The sequence below is a fragment of the Kwoniella bestiolae genome, chromosome 2, assembly GCF_000512585.2.
Source record: "Kwoniella bestiolae CBS 10118 chromosome 2, complete sequence".
NCBI lineage: Eukaryota > Fungi > Basidiomycota > Tremellomycetes > Tremellales > Cryptococcaceae > Kwoniella > Kwoniella bestiolae.
This window is the reverse complement of record NC_089242.1, coordinates 3,438,247-3,455,134: the sequence shown is the minus strand read 5'-3', so window position 1 is coordinate 3,455,134 and position 16,888 is coordinate 3,438,247. Positions and strand designations below refer to the sequence as shown.

The following is a 16,888-nucleotide window of genomic DNA, read 5'->3' as shown; positions in this document are numbered from 1 at the left end:
CTGTTATCCCCCTTTCCACGGCGCCGCGTTATTCAGTCAGAAGTTAATTCATCGAAGTGATACCATTTGTGTAGAGTCTTAGAGGATGACTGTGCATGTAGTTACGAAAGAATACAATGTCCGTAATCCCTTGCAGCGCATTGATGCCCTAGTCGCCAGGCTCCTCTTTACCCATGACAGCACTTTCTTCACCTTCAGCCCTCTCCTCCCATCCACCTTGAACACGTATCACCCCTTCTTCGATCTGACTGTTCCTCACTAACCTCTCTCCTATATCCATTATACTCTCCGGTACATCATCCAAATCATCCTCATCGTCGTCTTGCATCCTCGATAGACCACTTGAATCACCCGCCGGACGATTCACCGACGGTAATCTCAGACGACCCTCTCGCAAAGCCTCCTCATACGCTTCATGAGCCTCTTCATCCTCTTCGTCCTCGTCAAACGGCGTATCACGAGGCATGAACAACGGCGTCTGACTCATCCGTCTACGACCTGCACTTCTACTTGGTCCAGGTATTGAGCTTTCCTCTCGTCCGAATGGAGTCACTGAAGATGTACCGCCTCTTCGGGAATTAGGGACTGCCGATACTGATCGACTGGCATTCCTCATATTGGGCTCTGCAACACTTTGAGAACGACTCTGACCAGCAGAATCCAGTGATAAGGAGGTAGAGGAATACCGGATCGCATTTGTACCCTGCTTTGAACGGGATCTAGATCGAGCAGACGCGATCGATGCGGAACGGGAGGAGAGTCGAGAAGATGGTGGAGCATATTGCGAAGGTGGAAGAGGAGGGTATGGCTCGATGATCAGAACAAGCTGCACAGAGGAGGTACCAAAGCCTGATTATTGTCGTCAGCTTTAACGAAGATTATCCAGATTTGAGGTGGAAATTCACCTTTATACGAAACATCGACATCAGGTTTCCAATCCTTGATATTTGTCTCTTCGACCGATTCCGTCCGATCAGCATCGTACTCGACCGGCTCAGCCTTTATCCGTACACCATCTTCGTCAATGTAATCTTGAGTTGCGTTGTCCATATTTTGCAGAGATGGCGAGTTGGTCTCGTCTAATTCTTCCAGCTGGGTTGCGACTGATCGAGATCGCGTACGTGCTCGCCGGGGAGCTTTCGATGATCGAGAGGAGGAGGATGGGGCTTTACGCTTGGAAGAGGATGGTTCTGGTGTTATCTCTGGAGGAGGGGTAGGCGGACGGAGAGAGAATGATTTGTCCTGTTGGCATGTTAGCGCTTGAACCTCAAGCAAATGTAGAGAGGGACGTGAATTACCTTTAACAAAACTACTTCTGTTCTCGTTGTCGTTCGTAGGAAATAACAGAATTGATACCCCTCTAAAAAACGCGACATGGTACGTAAGCTACGGACGAAACGGTAGGATTAGACATCGATAGCTCACCTCCACGTTCCACATGCACCTTGTGCTTTTTCTGCCCTCGAGAGGTGAACAGTAATTCGGACATTCTGCAAGATGAGTCACATGTAGTCAGTATATGTGGGGACGTTCGTGTGAGGGATAACCCGCACTTGGGCTGCAGTGCACTTATGACCAGCTGAAGAACTCGATCAGACATCCAGTCGACCTTCAATCAGTAGTGTCAGCACAATTATCTTTCCTTTGCAGTAGCCCGACAGCTCACATGTCGCTCGTCCAGGTATAGGAACAACGGGATTACTCGATAGTTTGACGCCCGAAGGTAGAAGGCATTTCGGGTTGAGAAGTGCATCTCGATGGACCGGTATCCAGTTCAGAGGGAGTAGAACTCGAGGCAGTCGCAGCGAGTAGCAGATCAAAGTGAATCTCGATCTTGTTTCCAGAATGTATATTGTATACATAGGATATAACTATACATGATATAGGATATACTACATAACTTACTAGTACGATCAACACCATACACCTACTTGCTATCTATGAGTCATAGCTCATAGGTTGAAATTTTCCACGTCATCACATATTTTTACTATGAGTTATATGAGAGCGGGATCAAATCATCACTGGTAGCATTGAATCGCGTTCAACTGTCTACCTCTCTCACTCTCTCTCGCTGACGAATCGTGATTTATTCACTTGACTGTATATAACCATACAACCTTATCACTGCTCATCCTCATCTTTCACTTCATTTGATATCATCATCACACATCAACCATGTCAGCACCAGCATCAGATCCCCCTCCTCCACCTCAGAACAATGATAATGGCGACAACAAGCCAGAGGAAGTAGCAGCTGTGTCCCAGTCAAATGGAGAGACCCCACAGTCCGCCCAATCAAACGACTCACCCGCCGAAGATGTTCAGATGCAAGAGGAAGTGACGAAAGAAGATGATCTTGAGGATATACCGGAAGGAGTGTTGAACGTGAGTACAGCGGACTTGAAGGCAATTTAGAAGTGGTTCCAAGCGAATAAGGGAGGATATCTGCTGATCAAGGTTGACTCATACTTATCAGTCCGATACGGCTGATATCAAAATGCAAACACGTATGATTGACAACGAGATCAAGATGATGAGGCAGGAGAACTTGAGATTAGGACACGAGAGAGAGCAGATGACAGATAAGATCGGTGATAACATGACCAAGATCAAGCAGAATAAGGTATTACCTTACTTGGTATCGAAGGTGGTAGAGGTAAGTGGTGGCCATATTCGCACATCTGCATGACCTGCACTGATCTTCTTTTCCTCGTCAACGTAGATCCTAGACGTTGATGCGGAAGAACAAGAAGGTGCTGCTCATAATGAGCAAAATGCTAAGAAATCGAAATGTGCTGTTATCAAAACATCTACCAGACAAGTGAGTGGTAAGCTCAAAGCTACATCCCAGAATCACACTGAAGAAGATCTTTCCTCAGACCGTATTCTTACCAATAATCGGACTTGTACCCCATGAAGAATTGCGTCCAAGCGATTTGATCGGTGTCAACAAGGATTCATACCTCATTCTCGATAAATTACCTGCCGAGTACGATGCGCGAGTGAAAGCGATGGAAGTGGATGAGAGACCTACGGAGACATACACGGATATCGGTGGTTTGGATAAGCAGGTTGAGGAACTGATCGAAGCTATGTAAGCCTATATTCATCTGGCTCGCAGTTCAAGCTAATTCTTGTTTCCCTTTCAGTGTATTACCAATGCAGCAAGCTGATAAATTCAAGACACTCGGTATTACACCACCAAAGGGTTGTTTGATGTATGGTCCACCAGGTGAGCTAATAAGTTTTCCTTAGATAGAATGGATGGAAGCTCACAACGTCGCAGGTACCGGTAAAACTCTTCTTGCTCGAGCCTGTGCTGCTCAGACCAACGCTTGTTACCTCAAATTAGCTGGTCCAGCTCTTGTTCAGGTAAGCTGGAATTGAGGTATTCAAAGGAAAGTATGGCTGACTTTTCACGTAGATGTATATCGGTGATGGTGCGAAATTAGTCCGAGATGCTTTCGAGTTGGCCAAAGAGAAGGCCCCAGCGATCATCTTCATCGATGAGCTGGATGCCATCGGTACAAAGCGATTTGACAGTGATAAGTCTGGTGATCGAGAAGTGCAGAGAACCATGTTGGAGTTATTGAACCAGTTGGATGGTTTCTCGAGTGACAGTCGAATCAAGGTCAGCTACCTCCATTGTTTGGGGAGAATTATAGCTGATTCAACTTTCGTGATTAGGTTATCGCCGCTACCAACCGAATTGATATCCTTGATCCTGCTCTACTTCGTTCCGGTCGATTGGACCGAAAGATTGAATTCCCCTTGCCCAACGAATCAGCCAGGGAAAGAATCTTGCAAATCCACTCTAGAAAGCTCAATCACCACGGTGTCAAGTAAGCAAGCCCGTCGCGCAATCGAGAAAAGTAGGAGGAAACTGACTGTGCCTGCTATAGCTTCGAGGAATTGGCTCGATCAACGGAAGATATGAATGGTGCTCAGCTCAAGGCAGTATGTGTAGAAGCGGGAATGGTAAGTTGAGCGTTACTGTCTATCAAGACCTCGGCTGATGATCCAATGTTTCTAGTTGGCATTACGACAAAATGCTACCCAGTTGTCTCACGAACATTTCCATGGAGGTATTCTTGAAGTCCAAGCACGTAAAGCCAAGGAGCACCACGTAAGTCACTAGCGTATTCTCTCTAAAGTGGGCGAGAAACTGACGATATGTTTTTGGTGTTATAGTACTTTGCATAAACATGTAGATGATAATGACTATGATCCTATTCCTTCCATATCATGTGTAGATGTATATCATGCTCTTGAGATGATCCTGTGTGCATATGAATCATTAACCCGCAATTTGAATTGCATTTCTGGTACTTATCTGATAACACTTGCTGAGCTGTAACACCTCCATCCACCTCGTCATCATCCGAGCACTTTGTTCCTGAAATATGAGTACCATTCCGAACCCGGACAACGACAACAACAACAAAGACTTCTCATCATGACTTTGACTTGCTCATCATTAATCACAATCTCTTCATGTATGTATATCTTTGGGCTAAGAACATCATGACCACCCTGCCTCCCCTAGCAGCGATCTTCTTGACCCATTTCGACGATATCAAAGGTCAATCAGTCGTCTTCTACGCTTCTCTACCGAGTGAGTCGTCCACTCCCCTTGTCAAGCGAATTGCTCGCTGAAATGTATTTTGTTTGTCAGATCTTCCAGCAGAGACTATCGAGCATACGACCCTCCCCTCAGGTCTACATGCTCTTGACTCTGACCTTGTGCTGTTTATACATCATGAGTTGCCAGGTGCGGGGGTGTTCCGTAGTAGGCTGAGCGATGAGAGCAGTCGAGGGAGGAAGATGGGTACTTTGGGTGTTGTACTGGGTGAGAGATTATTAACATCTACACTCTCCCCGCTGCTACGTGTATCTATGACATGGTATTTATCTGATAATCTGATTAGCCAACCGTGCCGTTCCATCTGATCTATTCACCCTCCATGATCCCCTCTCAACGTTATTTGACCAGCTGGAGAGCCTCGAATCATCACCTTTCGCACCTTCCACTTCGACCTCACCTTCCAACGCAGTCTCGATACTCGCCAAAGTATGGCACGATAATCGAGCTGATTCCCATCCGGGATCTTTGAGCAATGACAATAGCAAGATGAGTGGGAAAGAGGCTGTGAGGGGGATCAGGCAGCTGGTGGAAGGACGTGCGAGTTTACCCGTAAGTAGGCCCATGGTCATGATTACTCGTGTATCATTGGGACTGACGATGTACTTCGTTATCTAGATTGAGCATCCTATCGCGTACTTGCCATCACTGCTGGGTGTGCTGGGACCGTCCATCGTACCAGTGTACAAAGCTGTTCTTTCGGGTCAAAGAATAGTGAGTTCCGACATCACGTTTTACAGAGACTGACCGTTCGAGAGATGAAAGTCTGTGCTGATTGCTCCTCCCTTCAGATACTCTACTCGACCCCTCCGCTACTACCTCTAGCAGCTTTCGCATGGTGCATATGGTCCATGTCTCTCTCACCGCCCTCCACTCCAGATGCAGCCCCCTCCAAATGGCTAGGTAACGTGGGATTGATGGATCTGTCCGATCTGAAGAAACGGACAGGCGGCTGGGTCGCCAGTGAGTTGACACCATCTTTATTTACCTTCAGTATCGATGCTCATATCACCTATATATACTCTAGCTACATCCGACGCGATCTATAAATCCCATCACACCGCGTACGACATGTTCATCGACCTCTCTTCCATCCCACTTTCATCTCACCAATCTGAGAACGATGCTCATCCCTCTACACCTACACCTCATATACTCTCGACATACCATCAACCTAAGAACACACCCATACCCATCACCTACTCCTTCTCCGACCTACCTCTATACAAATCCCTACTGCTCCTGACCTCATCTCCGCCTACCGTCCATGCAGGAGTGAGCAAGACCGGCGGATGGTGGTTATTGGCTTTTGAGCTATTTGAGCGAGCTTGGAAGTTATGTATGGGAGTATGTGAATTTGCTGTAGGTAGGGGAAGAGTAGGTGAAGAGGGTCATCTAAGGTTGGATGAGGGTGAGGAAGATGCTAGGCTTTTGGATGAGGAGGATGAGATTATAAGTATACCTCCAGGGGAAGAGAATGAGATAGATGAAGAACCTGAAGATGAAGCTATAAGAAGGGGAAGATTGATCCTGAGACAGCTGTATCATAATACCTATCATCTTCATTCGAGGCTGAAGGATATCATCGACGCTCGTCCAAGAGGTGAAGGATCTCGTGCAGCCCCGCTCAATCAGGGGGAAGTGAAACAGCTGGTAGGGGGTAGATGGCCTCTTGGCGGTTCAGGCGGAGAGGAGCAGTTTTGGGTAGATATAGCTAGGATGTGGGGCATGACTGTAGATATAGATGAATAATCTTGTGTTCGGGATAGGGTCGTAAGGTTGTATATAGATCTGTAAATTAGTAGTGTAGACAGACCAAGGCGAGATGATCTAGCTCATATGCATTGTCAATTATGTTACAATTCTAATTTCGTTACTGACGTTGCTCGATGATACTGTTGTATTCCGTCTTACTCAATCTCCAAGGTACACCCGAATTACTCCAGAATTCTTCTGGGTCTTCGTCCTATGAAGCTCGACACTGATCAGCATTTTTCAAATTGTCATTGTTCAATGAGATGAATTCACCGCATCAAGGTTCAAAACAGTAGCAATCTGCTGTAATCTTGTGAATTTATCTCTAGCTCCACCGAACGACGTCTGAGCAGAAAGGTAGTTGGCTATCGCCCGAACATCTCGCTCAAGTCGAATGGCACCAAGCTGAGCAAGTGCACAGTCAGCGCACGCAATATACCACCATTGAGTCAAAACATACCTCAGTGAATCGCATGCCCTGAATCATCTTCTCCCATGGTCTGACAAGCACCTCCACGGTCAAGTTGAAGAATGTCTGGTAATTATGGTCGGTGAAAGAGTCCTACACCACGAAGCATATTAGCCTCTATTCCCTTCGTCAAGATAAAACATCGACATACCTTGTATCCATCGACTAAGCTCTCCCAAGCTCGGATAAACCTCTTCCGCACGAGATCAGATTCGTCAGCTTCCGCAAAGCTATCTTCATCTAGTAAATAGGTAACGTCTTTGTAGCAATCATCCAGTAGCCCTCGTAGCCTTGGTTTGGTAAGCTGGTTGAACAATTGCTCGAGCCCAGCCTGCGAGGGTCAAAGTCAGCAAGAGGAGGCGGAATGCGAAAGACACATGTATGCTCACCTTGCCAGTCGATCGGAACCGATTTGTGATATCTCTCAACGTCTCTATCTCGTCTCTTACAGGATGTATCTCGGTTTTCAGAAAGACTTGAGGTAGATTTGCTAGCGTCTCGTCCAATAGTCTCTCCATATAATCTGCTGAGACATCTAGATCGTTCAAGTGTATCTATCGAAGACTTCAGCTCTCGGATTTGGGGCAAAATAGATCAAGCAGTGGCTCACCATGAACGCAGACCTCTGATTCCTCTCCCTCTTATCTTTCTCCGTTCCCCTATCCTGTGAACTAGGTGCTTGACCGACGTAGACAGCATCCATTTTCTTCCTAATGACTCCTGTATAATCTCTCTCTATCACCTCTGCAAGTTTCTGACGCATAGACCGAAGTGTGGCTATCGATCCGCATGAGAGCAATCGGCCGAGCACAAGCTTGAGGAGGTAAAACGTGTCGTCGAGGATAGAGGATAAGTGAGGGCGTGATGAGATATCGGGTAGGTCTAGTCGATGGGCCTGGCCGTATGATGTCAGTAGATACTCTGGTGCGATGACAAGCTCAACCTACCTTTTCTATACTCATCCGAAGGAACCACATTTCCAAGGGCTCATAGTACACCTTGAGTAGATTCTCAATCGCTCTCTGACTACCGGATTGTTCTATCACATCCATCTGCTCTTGTTGTTTCCCGTCTTCTATGGTGTCTTCATCTTTGGCCTCTCCGTCATCATCGTCTTCATCGTCATCCTAATCGCGAATTTTTAGCGAAGGAAACGAAACCAGCGTGGTATGGATAGAACTCACCACTATGCGACTCCATACAAATCGTCTAAACAAGGCCCATCGACCGCCCAAAGCCACCAATTCTCCTAAGACCCTATCAACATCTCGAGGGTCTGGTCCGGTTTCTTCTTCCTCCATTGCCACAGGTTGCACCGGCTGCGGAACGCCTTTCTTACCACCTTGAGCGTATGATTGCAGCAGAGTGGACGCGGAAGAGAGATTCGGCAGAGCAGCTGACGTCGTGTTGGCTAACGAAGCGAGAGACAGCTGCTGGACCGCAGGATTGTTGAGAGATGCAAATAAGGGTGGAAGTAGAGATGGGTTGTGTAATAGTGGGAAGCTTGATTGTTTTGTGTCTGAGATCTGTAATAGACACGTAAGCTCAAGTCATAATGAGGAATTTCCGGACTCACAAGTCGTCCAACCCGCCGTTCCTCCTCCCATCCTTCGACGAGATTCCGTACAACCCTATCGCTCTCGCCGACTAATCTGCCCACAACGGTCCTCATCCTGCCTTTCCCGTAGTATTTGTCTACCACCGGCTGATGTTGGTCAATGATATGAGCAATAGCTTCGAGAAGATTGGTAAGTGACGTTAGGTAATATAGTGGTGAGGATGCTAGTAGAAAAGCTCAGATTCAGCTGTACCTATGGACGCTGAGATTTTGATAGACATGCACTCACATTTTCCGGCAGTAGAGCTCCTTCCCTTGACCAATCCGACAACGAAATCTCCGTACGCTTCCAAGCCTTCCTCTTCTGCTCCTATACCTGGCCAAAGTCTGAAGAACCGACTGACATTCTGTTCGTCTTTTCGTTCCGCTGCGGCATCAAATTCCGTTCTGAAAGTATGAAGCAAGACCTCTCGAAGTTCCTGCAAGGTCTGAGCTGGAGGCAGTGGATACTGCGGTGTGGGCTGAGAAGCGTGATTAGCTTGGATATTTTTCATTCGATCATCAAACACCGCTCACCACGACACCGCCTGCAAATCCTCCTTCTATCACCTCTTGCCTCACTGACATGGCCCTTCGACAGGCTCGTGAAGCTGACTCCCAGTCTGACTTGGCTATAGCGGCTGAGAGTGTGTACAGGGCGTTCTGAGATATATATATAAGCATAGCTCAAAGGAAGACGGACCGTATGACTCACCTTGAGCTCCAATACCTCTGTCACGATATCTGTAGCTTCCCTCACTCTACCCACTTCTTCGTCTAATCGTCGTACCTTCCCTCCGACTCGTTCACTCGTCTCCCATACTCTAGTCACTCTCTCCACCAGCCCCTCATCCGGTCCATCGTACATATCATGTCCGTTAGACTGTAAGCCCAATCCCTTCGAGTTTGAATATACACTCCTACTTCCATCAACCTCCGCAGCTAGAGTGCCTACTTCTGAGCCCAGCTCCCTCAGGCGAGAGAGAGCACCATCTATCTGCGCCCTATCTGCGACGAGAGCATTGAGTGATAGTGATAACTCAGCTTCTCTCTTGGTGAGGAGAGCTAGCTGAGCTGCTATCTGATCGGGATGGGTGATTGACCGAGGGGCGAGCTGTGTTGGTGAAGGAGGTCGGTTAGGTAGAGAATCCGGTATTATGGGAGATGGGGCAGATGGGGCAGAAGGCATTGTTCGATACGCATTAAGAAGTGCTGGGAGGGTGGTGTCAATGTGGGCGATGTATGAGAATGCGAAAGGAGAAATGAGAAATCAGTCTTGTAAGCAGCGCTTCTTTGGACGTGTAATATATATATTGACGTTACTCTCAGACATCAGACACGTGACTTTACTAATTAGGAATCCATCAGTATTAGAATGAATAATAGGATTCCGATTAGGATGACTTTGTAATGGATTGTATTCGCATGGTACTCTTAAGGTGTAATGGCCTATGGCCGAGGTCGGGGAACATGATCATACAGAGCGTGTTTATACCTGTTATGGTTATTTACATCTATCTCCCTTTTCATCTTATTTTCATCCTATGGGCATCCTTGATCTCTCATTCCCCCTCCATAACATCATCATCATATTTAAACGCACCCTCGTCACCCTCGTTGCATACAGCTCATCATGTCAAGGCAGGACTCATCCCATAATATCGATTCGATCCTTTCAGCAAGCTTACCCGGAAGCCCTAATCGTAATCCGGCACAATCAGCTTCGTCAGCGAGTTTCATCGATAATGATATCCCAAAAGTGCTAGCTCGGAATTCGGCATGTCATCAGTGTCGGTGAGTTGGATTTCTTGGTCTGTTGATGGACATCACTGACATTGACGGCTTATGGCAGTAAGCGAAAACTAGTAAGTATCGCCGATCTCAGCAATGAACAATACCTTAATGACTCTTTCCCTAGAAATGCGATGCCGTGAAGCCGATTTGTACAAACTGTCAAAAGCCAAGACAGCGTGGTACGAACAAGAACGACCACCCATCCGACAACGAAGCTTGTTCGTGGGATGAACCTAAAGAACCCAGTGCTAGAACCCGTCGAAGAAGAGAATCAGCAAAGCGACAGGCCTTGGCAGCAGAGCAGGAGCGGAGATTCGAGGATGATCATGAAGTCAGTGTGAAGAAGGCGAAACTCAATGAGCTGGAAGGTCGTATCGGTGAGCCGTACCGTTCCTATCCTGCTGATCAGAAGACGTGCTTATTCGCGAGTGAAGCTGCATGTCACACTGCCCTTGAAGATCAGAAGCAAGGACTCGGTCACTCGACCTTCGGCATGAACGGAAGCTCTGCCCATATTCATGGAAATGCACCATCTACGATCTATGATGGATCATCCAGTGCTTACATACCCTCGTCAAACAACCTACAATTTTCGCAAAATGGCCCACCATATAACGCCCAATCAATCATGTCAGCATCGACATCGGTAGCGGAGAACCCAATGCAAAATCAGCATAACTCCAATCACGGAAGTTGGCCGAACACTTCGTCATTCTATGTTGGGGCCACTGAAGTCGCAACCCCGGGCAATGAATCAGGAGAGAGTCAGATCAAGCATGATCAGAACATTCTACATAGCTATAATGACCCATCTCAGGCAGATCCATTGGCAGGCTTCTTCGATCTCATATGGCCAGAGTAAGCTAGTCCAACCCGTGATACCAAAGGCTACTGACGTTGTAATCTAGCTGGCCAAAAGATCTGCCCAAGTATGAAGTTGTAGAGGTACGTGCATGTCGTTTGCAAAGCGTACACTCAGCTCACACCATCTCACAGCATATGACCCGAGTGTTCTTCGAGAAAGTACCTACCCTACCCAGGATGCTGAACAAGAATCGACTGTTGCAGAATTTGATGCTACCACCGTCTCATCGTGACTTTCCCGTGAGCTTGTGCATAAATCTCGTGATCCATCATCTTACTGAAATCTTCAACCCAGACACAACCTCTTCTCCACGCCATTCTGGCTGTGACTTCGAATTTCATATCGGAAACCTCCCTGGCAACACGAGCATATTTCCCCGTCGGAGCCTCGACGAATGAATACACCCACCCAACGAAAGATTTCGATGGATCGGCCTCAGAGCCACATTTCAACTTTACCAGCTCGTCAGCAGCCCGCCGGCCGGAATCATTGACCCCTTTGAGCCGATTCCAGCTATGGCATCGTCGCAAGGCATTTCAGACGTTCTCGGCATGTATCGATCGAGGTGATAGATTCCTAACATGCATGCAAGGTAAGACAGTCTCGTTGGGTTGTCAAAAAGTGGTCTGATTAATTAAACTTACCGTGATATGATCAGCCTATATCATAGCTACCACGGTTGACCAATACAACGCTTGGTGAGTTGCTCGAAAAGACATCATTTTGTGAGCTAACACGGGGTGGGAAGGTGGACCGATCTTTGGATGGAGACCGGATCATGCATCAGAATGGCCACACCCATGCGTATCAATGAGTCTCCAAGTGAGTCAAAGCACACGTAGGCAATGAAAGACAGCTTATGAACCATACCTAGATGTACCGGAAAACAATCTGTCTCGAGGGGCAAATTCACTTCTACCACCGGCGACTAGTGATACGGAACAAGCGGAAAGGGATCGAACATGGTGGTACGTTAGTTGTGTGTCAGTAGGCTCTTCCCATCAGCTGAGTGTCGATCGTCTTGTCAGGATGGCGTACCTTTTGGAGAGAAGTGTCGCTGCAAGCACTACCTGGCCTTCTGTGAGTAAGCTAGTCCTTTCGCTGGGTTTCAATGCTGACGTGCCCTTTTGATGCAGTCTCTGAGTGAGGATGAGGTCACGGTGGAACTTCCGGTATTACAGTCTACGTACGACATTGGATTTGGCGAAATGACAGGAGTGCAAACTTTGTTGTGAGTCCTGATCGCTTGATCCCTGCAAGTCAAGCTGACCTCTTCAAATGATACAGGTCTCCTGATATATATACGAATCGTAAGTCCTCCAGCCATTGCCATCACGTCATGCTGACCAGGGTTGTCTTCGTAGATCCACCTCGTCATCGCGATGTGAGTCGTTGTGTGTTTCGATTATTTGTGATACTAACGATATCATAGAGTTTCTGCCTTCTAGTGAAATCGTTGAAATTGTACACGGAAGTGCAAATATTCTTCCGTCGATACTCCCGAGGTACCCACAGCATCGCGTTAGTCTCCATTGCTGTCTCGGATATACGTCCATGACTTACGATTGTCTTCTTAGCGGCTACCTTTCCCACCCGACTTTCAGAGTATTGCTTTCGCAGATCAATACATTCAGGATGAGTTTCCCGCCAGAGTTTAGACGACCCACGCATTTCAAGGCAGGTCAGGGAGTCGAGGCGTTCGACAGAGACTTGATTCAAGCACTCTGGATCTTACATACGTGGGTACAATGTAGCCATCGTCATCAAGGTATTGCTAACTGATTTTCTCGCAGTGCAAGCATCTGCCTGGGTGAACCGTTGGTGACCAAGGACACATGGACGCATGAAGGAGCGCGAATGACGTTAGCCGCTATCCGGGCGGCTCTGTCTCTATTATATGACAGTGAGTCAACAGTTCTGTGTTTGTTTGCGTACGATGCTGATCAACCTGTTCGGATGAACAGTCACCGCTACCAGCTATGACTGTGAGCTGCAAAGATCGTTCTCAAACACATGGTGACTAAGCTGACCCGGGGTCCAGTGACCCTCTTCGGCCCGCATTCCTGCTTTACTTGGTCGCTTGCTGCGCGAGGACTCCTTCGATTCATCGAAGCCGCATCGCAGGCGGGTGATCCTGTATCAGCTTCGGTCTTCAGATCAGAAGTTGAGGTATTTAGGTAAGCATTGTGCTGTCGCCCAGCCGGCCCGAGTGAAACTGACTATGATTCATCATAAATGCAGACTCGCTATCCAAAGGTATTCGGAACGCTTTCCAATCGCAGTCAAGCATCTGCGTATCATTGACGATCTTATGACGCAGATGGAAAGTCAGCCAAGAGATGGAAAGCCGCTCACAGTGCTTTACAAGTGAGTTGTGTGCCACGTGAAAACATTGATGGCGCTGATTGATCATCGAAAATAGCTGCTCAATGGAAGACATCGTGGCGTCCGGTCGACCTGTTGGAGCATACGTGACAGTCTCAGAAACAGCCTCGACCCAAACGATGGTCACTCCCAATGGCTCTAGTGGACTCACACCTGACGAACAAGCTCCTACGGTCTCACCGATTAATGACCAATCACGATCGACCAACCTCAACGTCAAACCCGTTGATAATATGGCTGTTCCAGGATCTGCACCCCCGGTATTCATGGACAGAGGAATCCAGGATTCATGGAACATTAACAGTTTCAGTTTTGATATCAACGCGATGGTCAGTTTGTTTGAGAGTAACGGCGGGGTTTTTGATGGGTCGCAATTTGTCATGCCTAATCAGTGATTGATTATCTAAATTTGAATTTTGTAGCGACTGCCTTTGTGCTTTCGTAACAGTGATTTGTCATACAAAAGCTAAGTTATATCAGTATTTATGTACATATATACAACGTGGTTTGTACCGTTATGCTATACATTGTCACCTGTCAAACCGATCGAAATGATCAATCTCAACTATCCGTTATCCTCCTAATGAATCTATCCCACCTCCCAATAACCTCCATAATAACCGTCTCGTAGACCTGCTCCTGCTCTTGTCCTTTGTACAAGGGGAAAATCTCCCTATGCGATAATCCACAATCATCACACCTCTTTCTAACTTCTTCAAAAGCCTTTCCACTCTCTTTCGATCCCGAGGAACTCCGTTCCGATAACTCGAGATGGACGAGTCGTTCCCACCTCTTCATGGCTTTTGAAGGTGCGTTCAGATGCGTCGTAGCGCCAGGTAAGAAGGATGTGGTGAGTGTGCCGGATCGGTGTAAGCCCTTGGTGAGTGTTTTGGAGGGTGGGAGGGGGAAGATGTCGCGTAGGGTGGGTTTTTTGGAGTGGCATCCTACGTGTGCGATATTAGACAGTATATCAGAAATGAAACTCATGGAGTTGAGTTGGTAAGAATAAGGACGAGTGGAAGGATGACTTGGACTCACGGTTGGTCCATTCGCCGATTCGACGGGGGACGTTATCGGTTCTGCCGACTTTGAAATAAACTACAGAGGGTGTTTCGAGGTCTGTAAGGTTATTACAGCGCAGGTTGATCAGCCAGGATTTTCATGCAAAAGGAGTTGTCTGACTTACCCCTTAGCTCGTACACGTACAGATATCCAGGCGATTCCTAGCTCAGAGCAATGGAGTCAGCATTTCTCCCTTCCCCAACTTACAGCAAAGCTTCCAAGGAAATACTCACCTTGGCAGTGAGCTTGCTCTCCATAGTCATCCTGAGCAACGTCTGAGTCTGTTGCCCTAGATCGGAAGGGATGAACTCTATAGATGAGCGGTGATCATCAACAATCTCGTACGTTTCCCGGTGACACCAGTGGAGAGTTATGCAAAACATACCTTCAAAATCAATCCATACCCCCGCTTTACTCCCATAACCTCTCCAGTAAAACCCATCCACCTGACATATCATCCCCGCATGATCCTTGCAATACCTCCCCATGACCTTTTCGCTCCTCTCATCTCCGTCTGCTACGTTCGTATCTCGAGCTGAGAGATATGGGGCAGATACCTTTACTAGCCGCTTACATGGCTGACCCGTTCTCGTAAATCCTGAGCATTGGACTACGCCTGATGGACTTTCCCTAAGCCGTGTACGAGATACTTGTTTAGTGGGAGTACTGGTATGCATAGTCGTCGTACTGGGCTGTTCGGACGTGGTGCATTTCCTCCTAGCAGCAGAACGAGGAGTAACATTCTCATTCTCCTCTGATTCGACCTCATCCTCAGAGGAAGATATGGTCAGATCTATGATAGGATGATAATCTGGATCTTCATCTTTACTCTTCCTACTCAGTGTCTTCTTGGGTGTTGAAGTGACCTTTCCTTTCCCCTTCTTCTTGGACGAGGTGTGAAGATCCGAATCGGACTTTGGCCGAGGAGGGGTATGAGGCGAAGGTGGTCTTAGGCGATTCTCATCCGATAAGCGGGGTTTGGAATGGGGGTGGACGGACGGTCTGAATGTTTTGGGAGGGGAGGAAACCTTCTTCTTACTCGGGGTTGAAATGTTCGATGGCTCCAGATCGTATATTATTGAAGTGCCCTGTGATGTTGGATATACTATTACTGGTTCGGGTAAATCGTTATGCGTATCAGGTAGAGGCAATGAGACTGGTCGTGGTGGTACAGGTGGCGGTGTTAGATTCTGGTCTGATGGTCCAGCATCATGTCTTGATGGTCCAGCATTGTACGATGGTGGAATGGGGTCATATCGGTTTGAAGGAGGTGGAGGTGGAAGAGCAGGTAGACATTTGTTGTAGTTTGGTGAGATTGGATCGGAGTGTAGTCTGACTCTAGGTTGCTGATCATTGTAAAAGCTACAAGTGTTGGTATATTCACCATTCGAGGTACTCCGATAGTTTGGTGGATTGTCATTTACATTGAGGTTAGCTACAGAAGTAGACAGACTTTCGAGATATCGATATCCTTTGCTCTTGTGCTGTGTCGGCGGTGGAGGTGGTGAGGGCTGGTGATAACCTGGGTTTGGTCGATAATATGGCTGATGAGGTTGAGGTGGTTGATATCCATTGTGATTACATGTCGATGGACCCGGTTGAGATGGGTATTGGTATTGCTGTTGAGCTTGAGGTTGAGAAGATGGGAACGCCTGTTGATAAGTCTGGGTGGACCTCTGGTCATAGGCGTAGGACATGTCGCGGTCGCATTCCTAGGTGAGAGCAATACGTTGGCCAAGATCAAAAGAGAGAGACTGTTGTAGTACAGGTGACACTGTAGAAGAGAGGGTATCAAAAAGATGACAATGATGAGGAGAGTGACGATGACGATGATGATGATGAGAATGCTGTACAGTAAGTATCTAGATCACTTGCCTCATGTTGACAGGAAACGCGTCTAGCTTAAGCTTGCAAAAAGGAAAGGCAGCCACGTCTCCAAGGCGTGTTTGTCACGTGCGGTGCACATGGATCCAGTGAGGCAAGCTAAGCTATAATAAGCAGTGTTCAAAGTTGTGTGTATTGATGGATATATGAATATGAAGATGGATATATGGATAGTTGGGGTTTTATTCAATCAAGAGAGCAAGGGGGAAGAAATCATCATCATCTTCATCTTCTTCCTCTTCTTCTTCTTCTTTATCATCACCATGCTCATGCTCATCTGTCACCGTGTACCCTATTGATCTATCCAACGACAAGCCACCGCTGTCCGTCAGCGCACATTGAACAGTCGCGGCTATCTTCCTCTTCCTCATTTACCGGTCATACACCACACATATACGAACCACGCCCATCTCATTCGTCTTTATCCGCTCT

At 47.3% G+C, this 16,888-nt stretch overlaps 6 protein-coding genes across 6 annotated transcripts; 3 read left to right on the top strand and 3 right to left on the bottom strand.

Moving 5' to 3' along the window:
* Nucleotides 1–148: 148 nt before the first annotated feature.
* On the bottom strand, nt 149–1,753 carry I302_104434 (uncharacterized protein; the record flags this gene model as incomplete). Its single annotated transcript, XM_019189791.1, has 6 exons — nt 149–849; nt 906–1,242; nt 1,299–1,360; nt 1,426–1,490; nt 1,554–1,609; nt 1,667–1,753. 6 exons carry the CDS (start codon nt 1,751–1,753, stop codon nt 149–151), a joined length of 1,308 nt encoding a protein of 435 aa, XP_019049353.1.
* A 425-nt stretch (nt 1,754–2,178) lies between these two features.
* Nucleotides 2,179–4,206, top strand: I302_104433 (26S protease regulatory subunit 6A-B; the record flags this gene model as incomplete). The annotated part of the gene is made up of 11 exons (XM_019189790.1): nt 2,179–2,388; nt 2,480–2,659; nt 2,726–2,824; nt 2,883–3,097; nt 3,153–3,235; nt 3,290–3,375; nt 3,428–3,634; nt 3,691–3,845; nt 3,906–3,981; nt 4,037–4,129; nt 4,195–4,206. 11 exons carry the CDS (start codon nt 2,179–2,181, stop codon nt 4,204–4,206), a joined length of 1,416 nt encoding a protein of 471 aa, XP_019049352.1.
* Nucleotides 4,207–4,527: 321 nt separating this feature from the next.
* I302_104432 (uncharacterized protein) lies at nt 4,528–6,397 on the top strand (the record flags this gene model as incomplete). Its single annotated transcript, XM_019189789.1, has 6 exons — nt 4,528–4,618; nt 4,679–4,852; nt 4,932–5,197; nt 5,264–5,359; nt 5,437–5,608; nt 5,673–6,397. The coding sequence occupies 6 exons, from the start codon at nt 4,528–4,530 to the stop codon at nt 6,395–6,397; spliced, it is 1,524 nt and encodes a 507-aa protein (XP_019049351.1).
* Nucleotides 6,398–6,518: 121 nt separating this feature from the next.
* On the bottom strand, nt 6,519–9,655 carry I302_104431 (uncharacterized protein; the record flags this gene model as incomplete). Its single annotated transcript, XM_065869867.1, has 12 exons — nt 6,519–6,611; nt 6,674–6,805; nt 6,861–6,962; nt 7,021–7,200; nt 7,259–7,423; nt 7,480–7,764; nt 7,817–7,996; nt 8,054–8,395; nt 8,446–8,651; nt 8,717–8,948; nt 9,004–9,129; nt 9,182–9,655. The coding sequence occupies 12 exons, from the start codon at nt 9,653–9,655 to the stop codon at nt 6,519–6,521; spliced, it is 2,517 nt and encodes an 838-aa protein (XP_065725939.1).
* Nucleotides 9,656–10,099: 444 nt separating this feature from the next.
* On the top strand, nt 10,100–13,905 carry I302_104430 (uncharacterized protein; the record flags this gene model as incomplete). The annotated part of the gene is made up of 21 exons (XM_019189787.1): nt 10,100–10,260; nt 10,319–10,331; nt 10,385–10,637; nt 10,695–11,118; nt 11,169–11,205; nt 11,257–11,364; nt 11,420–11,717; nt 11,784–11,823; nt 11,874–11,947; nt 12,000–12,093; nt 12,154–12,205; nt 12,262–12,356; nt 12,413–12,435; nt 12,490–12,509; nt 12,558–12,646; nt 12,703–12,864; nt 12,919–13,028; nt 13,090–13,110; nt 13,167–13,302; nt 13,367–13,492; nt 13,548–13,905. The coding sequence occupies 21 exons, from the start codon at nt 10,100–10,102 to the stop codon at nt 13,903–13,905; spliced, it is 2,694 nt and encodes an 897-aa protein (XP_019049349.1).
* Nucleotides 13,906–14,071: 166 nt separating this feature from the next.
* On the bottom strand, nt 14,072–16,269 carry I302_104429 (uncharacterized protein; the record flags this gene model as incomplete). Its single annotated transcript, XM_019189786.1, has 5 exons — nt 14,072–14,454; nt 14,549–14,629; nt 14,697–14,733; nt 14,806–14,882; nt 14,958–16,269. The coding sequence occupies 5 exons, from the start codon at nt 16,267–16,269 to the stop codon at nt 14,072–14,074; spliced, it is 1,890 nt and encodes a 629-aa protein (XP_019049348.1).
* Nucleotides 16,270–16,888: the final 619 nt, after the last annotated feature.